We start from the raw sequence: 7,822 nt of genomic DNA, 5'->3' as shown, positions 1-7,822 counted from the left end.
TATATTAATCTGAACATAAATTCTTGCCAAGTATGTTTTGCACACAGATAATATAATATATGTTATTATGGTTATGCTAGGTAGCTGTGATATAATTATAATGTGCATTAATTACTTGCTCAAAAACAACATAATTATGTGTCTGTTCCATTCTAGTCGCGGTTTGAAAAAATGCCTCTCAAACAATTTCTTGAAATAGTTAACCTGGCTATTTACTTTGAAATTAAAATTACTTACTATAGGACTTGTGAATATAATATTTATTAATAATATAAAAAAAGTACTGTTTCTTTTTTTTCTACTGCATTGAAACGATGTTGCAGAAATAACCAAATAAGGTTGAAAAATGTTTTTTCTCAGAGTTGCAATGAAATGTTGACATGACTTACTTCAAATTAGGTCCGGAAGAAATAATATGTAAAGGAATTTCATACAGTCTCACACACCCAGGCCTGTAAAGCAACCTTCTTTTGTTTTTAAACGTCAAATTGTGACACAACGGCTTGGCATTCAACCATAAAATAATAGTAGATTCGTAATTTGTTTTTAGCTGTGTAAACTTACGAATAAAACAAATTTCCATTTCATTACAAGTTTGAGAAAAACACTATACCAATCTCGTCGAGAAACTGCGTTGCCGGCCGCGTATCCTACGCCTAGCTACGCTTGGTCGTCTATATCTACTTGGCCTACAACCCTTCGATTCCTGGCCTCTATAGTAATGAATTATTAAATTTAAATTGAAAAAAAGGAACTCCGAACAAAACGAACCCTTTCCTAAACTAAAAAAAAAAACAGTACATAGAAGAACCTCTACTTCTGTTAGGTATACAACTATAGGTAGGGAACCACTTCTCATCTGGGTTTTTTTAATATAAGGCTCCATTAGGTATTCATCTTCCATAGAAAATTCTTTCAATTTGCTCTGTTCCACATTGGCCGACGGTAAAAAGAAACTTGGGTCTAAAGCCAAACACCGTTTAGGCCAATTTGGATCAAAGTTTATTGGTCGTACTTGCACTGGGTAATGTTTCTTCATTTGTTTCCATAGATGTAGATTTTCTATAGTTATCATGCATGATTCTTCCTGTACATCTGTCTTTTTATTCAGTTTTTTATCCAGTTTTTCTTGTAAATTTTCATGAACTTCATCACTTTTTACTTTCTGGAATGGAATTAAACATTGCTCGTTTTATTTCTCATAATAATGTTTTAAAATGATTAGTTTATTAAATGTGAAAACAATAATACAGGGTGGGCCAATAATAATAAATAAATCCGTTTATTTAAGACAACATAGATAGATAAATGCATTACAATTTTTTTAATTATCAATAATATTAAGTTTTTAAATAAACAGTATATTAGAATTTGAGATAATAAAATAAATTTTACGTTTTTGTAAGGCTGTAGCCGATCAAGCCGTAAAATGCGTCCTAGAGTTGTTCTGGGCAACCCCAAAGCCGTAGCTCGTTAACGTGTCGAGTTCCTTGCATCCGCTCTTGTTAGAAATCGTGTAGTATACCCTTTACATGTATTGTCTACCCTATAAACAGGCAACACCTATTTTCCTTCTCTATGATACCGCTCTATAAAATCTATCCGGTCTGTCTTTGATCTCCTCTCTGTTCGATATATGGCTCTCCATGAAGTCACTCCCAATTTTATATTTTATTATTTAAATATGTGACATATTAATCAATATACATCGTGCTTTGACGTATACGAAATGTAGTGTAATTTGTGGTAAATTAAAACTACCATTTTATTGAGCAAGGATATGATTTTATTTCCGACGACATAAACCACAATCCTTCGTGGCACTCTTACGCCGAGCCCTGCGCCTGCATCCTGCACATCAGCTCTCACAGACGCTCTCACCCGTTCGATGTTTACATTGTTTCAATGTGCACGTCCTTGACGTCGAGATTTTGGTGTCGATGCAGTAGCCTCAAATTGTTTGATGAAATTTGTGCTTGGATACTCACGGATATAAACGACGGTCACATAAAAACGATTATTTTCAATTTACGAGAATGTATCACTAGCCCACTCTGTAGGTACAGTCAGATCCAGAGAAAGGTAACCCCCCGTGCATACAGGGGGCGTCACCTCTCTCTGCAGCTGACTGTACATATTACGGATGCAATTACGGATTTACTGTGGGAGTCCGTCTATTGCAGCGACATGAACAGGTCAAACTGACAGTGTTATTATAAACGTCATGTTTTCATATAAATTTGACATTAATGATAACATTGCCACATTTTGTCCTTGCAAATGCCAAGCAGAGTCAGCGTGGTCGTGGTAACTCTAACGGTTAATGCAATTTTAAGATGTCAATAAGTTTTTGGCAAAAATTTCATCTTTGGTACAAGCTTTCATCGCTGGCTGTACTTTTCTTCTCCTTCTTCTTCCTCGCGTTGTCCTGTAATTTTGCCACGGCTCATGGGAGCCTGGGGTCCGCTTGACAACTAATCCCAAGATTTGGCATAGGCACTAGTTTTTACGAAAGCGACTGCCATCTGACCTTCTAACCCAGAGGGTAAACTAGGCCATGTTGGAATTAGTCCAGTTTCCTCACGATGTTTTCCTTCACCGAAAAGCGACTGGTAAATATCAAATGATATTTCGTATATAAGTTCCGAAAAACTCATTGGTACGAGCCGGGGTTTGAACCCGTGACCTCCGGATTGCAAGTCGCACGCTCTTGCCGCTAGGCCACTAGCGCTTTCTACTTTTCTTCTCACAGGCATCTAATACTCATCGAGACAATTCTAAAAACCCCAAACGCAAGTAGGTTGCGTTGTTCTTATAACAAACGAGTTCCTATGGCCACCTCCTGTCCCCATCATAAGCTCGATGGTACCATAATATATTTTTTCTTAACAGGGCAAGTTTAAAAAAAGCTTATAAAAAGAAGGTTTAACATATCTTTATGCTAAGATTTTAAATTAAAGCTGCTTACCGGATCTGGAAATACGGAGAAGGCCGTGGAAAGCCATTCTATCCGATTCGAAGTTATTTTCCAATAATCGCCTTCGTCACCTGTAAGCAAATTGGGATTAAAAAAAAACAGGAAATGTAAATAAAAAAACACTCAATTTGGCATTTTAAAAGTATGAATACAAAGTTTTAATGCTTGTTCCATCCATGCGTTTTTGCCCTTATCGGTACGGTTTTTTTAACATAGCAAACCTGCATAGTGTAGCCACCTCGCGCACTGGCCGTAGGTAAAAAAAAACCTTTCCGACTAACAATAAGTCTAAGTTCAACTAAGCCTTTCCGCGCCTCTTTTGTTTTTTTCTCATATTTTTCTCTTTGAATGACTACATATCTGAACATAAACTTTGATTGTATTTACTTAGGTATTTAATGTTATTCCATTCTCATGATTTATTTATGATAAAAGTTAATAATTTTTATATGTGGCTGCGGCTGCCTCTAACGCAGGTAAAATTTGTATAATTGTATATAATATTAAGTTCCTGTTTATGGTTAAGTTAACCTAATCCAAGGCTTATTTGTACGTCACTGGTTTTTCTCGCAAAATGAGACATGGAATAGGTTTAGAACGGAAATTTAAGCACGCATGATTGCAGCCCCTACTTGTTTTATCTCGAGATGTACGACGGCCGGTACTTATTTACCCGATTTTTGCTGCTGAAGTTTTTATCTGAAGTTACCCTGGTGAGCGCACTTCGTCGGACATACAAAGACATCTGAAGCCACATTCGTTACCTCGAAGTTACCTCAAGAATCTACGAATCTATGTACGTTAAGGCCAGTGGCTATGTTTTACTATATACGGCTCTCGTATTGACGGATATTAGTTTATTCTTTTGTACATATTTTTACTATTAAATAAATAGATAAATATTGTAGGACATTCTTACACAGATTACTAAGTCCCACAGTAAGCTCAAGAAGGTTTGTGTTATATATAATATACAAACATATAAATACATAGAACAACTATTATATTGTTTTACTATAAGAACCTAGTTCTCATTTATCACTCTAGCTAGCTGGCTACATCGCACTTTAAAAATTTGGACCCCCCCAACACAAAATGATTTTTTTTTCGATTTTTCGTTGTGGGGCGATTAGTCAGGCTCTATAATTGTGCAACTAAGCATAAAATAACTTAAATAACGCCGCAGATTTTTTTTTAATTATGAAATAAACAGTCATGCAATGCTTTTCTTAATTCTAGACCAACAGTTTCCAATATTTATCTAAATTTATAGCTAAACACAATGTAGCACGAGAAACACAATGTATCTTTAATCTTAATTAAATCTTTACTACGTTGTAAAAACATTTATAATGAGCCTATGGTTATGATAAATATGTTTACATTTTTCACATTATTTATTTAAATTATTTTATTCATATTTTAGGGGTTCTAAGTATTGATTTAGAGGTGCGCCCATACTTTCCGTTCCTAATAGATACAAATAATAAATATAAAAAAATAGCAATGTTATTATAAGTCACTTCGCTCCACAATGAAAAATCGAAAAAAAAAATTTAAAAAGAAAACTTGAATGATATGTCCAAATTTTCAAAGTACGGTAGCGACTCCTAAAATGATTATAAAAATTCTGAAATCCATAGCATTCGTTTTTTAGTCATAGATTTTACATTAAGCGGGTGCCCCGTAGAAAAATATAACTTTGACGAAATAAGGACCACCCTACTAAATATTACTCCATAGTAATTGTCAACAAATTTAATAAATAATCAGAAACACCAAAACTCTTAAATAACATGTTTATTTTCCTGAAATTGAATGTGTCACCGAAAATGAATGATTTATGCGTGTATGGACTATAATGAAATATGGCGATGTATACAAATGTCCACTGGAATAATTTCGTCGCTGTATAATTTTAACAAAGTATAAAAATGTCCACGTGTATATTAGACGAAATATAAATATGTTGCGACAATAGACTAAAATAAAATATGACGATGTATACAAACATGATAGATAGATGATACAATACTATGATTGTAGACATTTTTATACTTTGATAATAGTCATTTTTATATTTCGATTTGACTAGACTTGAACGTTTTGATATATTGTCTTTCTAATAATCGGACAAACTTATGTTTTAAAAGTAGACATTTTTATACATCGCCATGTTTACTTATAGTCTATACACGCATAAATCAAATGAATCTGTTATACGCTTGAAAAATCATAACTTTTGTTTTATTGATATTTCACTTCATTGTTTTTACGCGCTCAGCTCGCTGTTAGGGTCAGTCTACGCAAAAGAGAGAACGCGTCATGTGACTTATGCGATAGAAAGGGATATAGTGATTTGTTTTCAAACATCGGTTTTGTTAGACAGTAGGAATTTAATACGTTGTAGTTTTTAGTATTCTTCCCTAATTACTGAATGAAAATACATATAGTTATAAGTACTAAAGCTTAAGACTTAGGAGAAGAAGTCACGTGACCGCATCTTCATCCATCACAAAGTAGTCCCCATTTTCCTCTCCCCGGATATTAATATTATAGACAATATTTTTACGCAATTTGATATATATTACTCACAACCACAACAAAGCTTTTAAAGTTAGTATGGTTTTTCGTGACTACAAAAGCAAAAATATAACAGAAATGTCGGCATGACTCTTAAAAATAAAACATACTTACGGGCAACATCTACAAATATTCCTTCTCGATAATCGTAAGCATGGTCTTTGTCTAAGTACCAAAATTTGGTTTCCGTGATCCAATTAACACACCACTTTGATTTTCGCTCAGTTTTTGGAAACACAGTCACTATATTACCGTCAAACACTGCTATAATTGCAAAATCGTTTTGTAATGTAGAAAGCCCCATAGTTATTGTTACGAAAAAGCACTTGTAGTTTAGATAAAACCATAATCCAAACAAAACATTACTCAGTTCTTCAATGTCCAAACTACGACTGCGCAATCGCAATCGTTTATTTTCGGGTTTCGTTCGGAGTGGCTTGAAGACGGACGAGTTTATCGATCTCACTCTTACATTGTGTAAAAGAAAGCGACAACGTATGGGGTGACGAAATCTTTGTTTGTGGCTCTCGGGGAAGGCCCATGCCCTTTAGGGTGCATAGATAATATTAATGACCAAGATGTGTACAGTTTGTGGAGTTAGTGATGTAAGTATTAATAGTACTTAGTCAAATCGTTCTGTCAAAAAGATTTTGTCTAATAAAAAGGCTATACTATGTATTCTGAACATTAGTTTATGAGACTGCTAGCTTAACAGTTATTACGTGATTTATTTATTTAGTAAACTACTTTTACATTTTTTTTTTAGTGTAAGATTTTTTTTCCTTTGTGCAATAAAGATTAAATATATAAATAAATGATTTCATTTTGACACTTGGAGAGACTTTACACCTCCAAATCTTATTAGTATTAGTACTCTGGCATTGGGGGCCTTTTACATCTTGAGATTTAATGTATTTTTAACCATAGGGACTATACATCTCAGTTGTATTGTAGTAATTATTTATTTTAAGATTATTATAATGTAATGTTTACCCAGCTATTGGCTGTTGTATTTATAAATGCTGTTATGTATTTTTCATGTCACTATATGATGTTACTATAAATGTTTTAATAATGACTTGTGAAAGAGCCCTACTTGCAGAATACATTTTTGAATTTTATAAGTACAGATTATTATTCATAGATATGTGTTGAAAGCTTATTTAATCCCGAATTACTTACAATATAATTTAACATGACTTGCTGTCTCAGTTTTGCGTAATTTTATGTAATATTCGGAAAAATGTTATAAAAAACTGTTCAAGGTGATTTTAGGTATATTAAAGAGCTTTTAGAGTTCAACAGACACAAAACCTGCGCGGTGACCAGAATATTGACTGGACACTATATGTTGAACAAACACATGTTTCAAATTGGAGAGAAACAAGATGCGACACGCAAGTTCTGCCAGAAGTCAGGGGAGATTGCAATGCACATTCTCTGCTCCTGTGGACCACTATTGTCAAAAAGAAGTACCCATTTAGGGCAGCACGTATTGAAACCCTGTGAGGTACAGAACATGAGGGCCCAAAGAATCTGGAATTTCCTGGAATTTCTGCTGACCCATTATTTAAATAAAAACCGTCGCTTCATTTAAACTGATATTTGTAATTAAAACATCTTAAACACCAATTTTCTTTTTTTTATCCTAAAATAATGTAACAGACTAAAGATGAGTACACTCAGTAGTTTTCAAAGGAGTTTTTTTTTTATTTGGTAGGTTACGCTGTTTCAAAAGACCTAAGTCTGACCAATGTAGGTTAGCATCTATGCTACTCGTAGTAGGCTGACGCCATTACGATGTCTAGACGGTAGTAAGGCAGAAGGCGATGGCGGTTTTACAAAGGCAATATCGTTAATATGTCTTTTACAAGACGCGCAGGTTTGCTTAGTTGCGTTGCTGTTGATTATAAGTTTGTTAGGTAACGAAAACTATTCTAAAGGGGCCCATTTTACGAGTTCGTCGGACGATATCGGCCTTTGAGTTATTCGAGATTGACAGCTTAATAATTAATTACGTAAAACTCACTGAATACGAGTATAGGTTTCTCATCTGTACCCCTAGTGTAAATATTTTCGACAGCGAAACGTGACGTACGCGTTTGCGTTAAGTGTCATTTTGTATGAGATTTTTGACTTTCCAAAACGTCCCGCTTGGCGCGCTGTTCAAAAACCTATACAAAATGAGACTAAACGCAAACGCGTACGTCACGTTTCAAAATCGAATTTAGTTACACTAGGGGTACTGTTTTAAGTTTCTTC

The 7,822-nt window shown here is 34.3% G+C and overlaps 2 protein-coding genes across 3 annotated transcripts in view; one reads left to right on the top strand and one right to left on the bottom strand.

The window, feature by feature from the left end:
* LOC133522653 (protein TANC2) overlaps positions 1-7,822 on the top strand; it is a 262,748-nt gene that overhangs the window by 22,406 nt on the left and 232,520 nt on the right. The gene's annotated exons all lie outside the window — the stretch shown is intronic.
* Positions 488-6,203, bottom strand: LOC133522543 (uncharacterized). The gene is made up of 3 exons (XM_061857903.1): positions 5,675-6,203; positions 2,969-3,048; positions 488-1,165 (listed from the first exon to the last, which is right to left on the bottom strand). The coding sequence occupies exons 1-3, from the start codon at positions 5,862-5,864 to the stop codon at positions 608-610; spliced, it is 828 nt and encodes a 275-aa protein (XP_061713887.1). The 5' UTR covers positions 5,865-6,203; the 3' UTR covers positions 488-607.

Source organism: Cydia pomonella, chromosome 11 (genome assembly GCF_033807575.1).
Source record: "Cydia pomonella isolate Wapato2018A chromosome 11, ilCydPomo1, whole genome shotgun sequence".
Taxonomy (NCBI): Eukaryota; Metazoa; Arthropoda; class Insecta; order Lepidoptera; family Tortricidae; genus Cydia; species Cydia pomonella.
The sequence above is the reverse complement of the archived record's forward strand: the minus strand, read 5'-3'. Positions and strand labels throughout refer to the sequence as shown.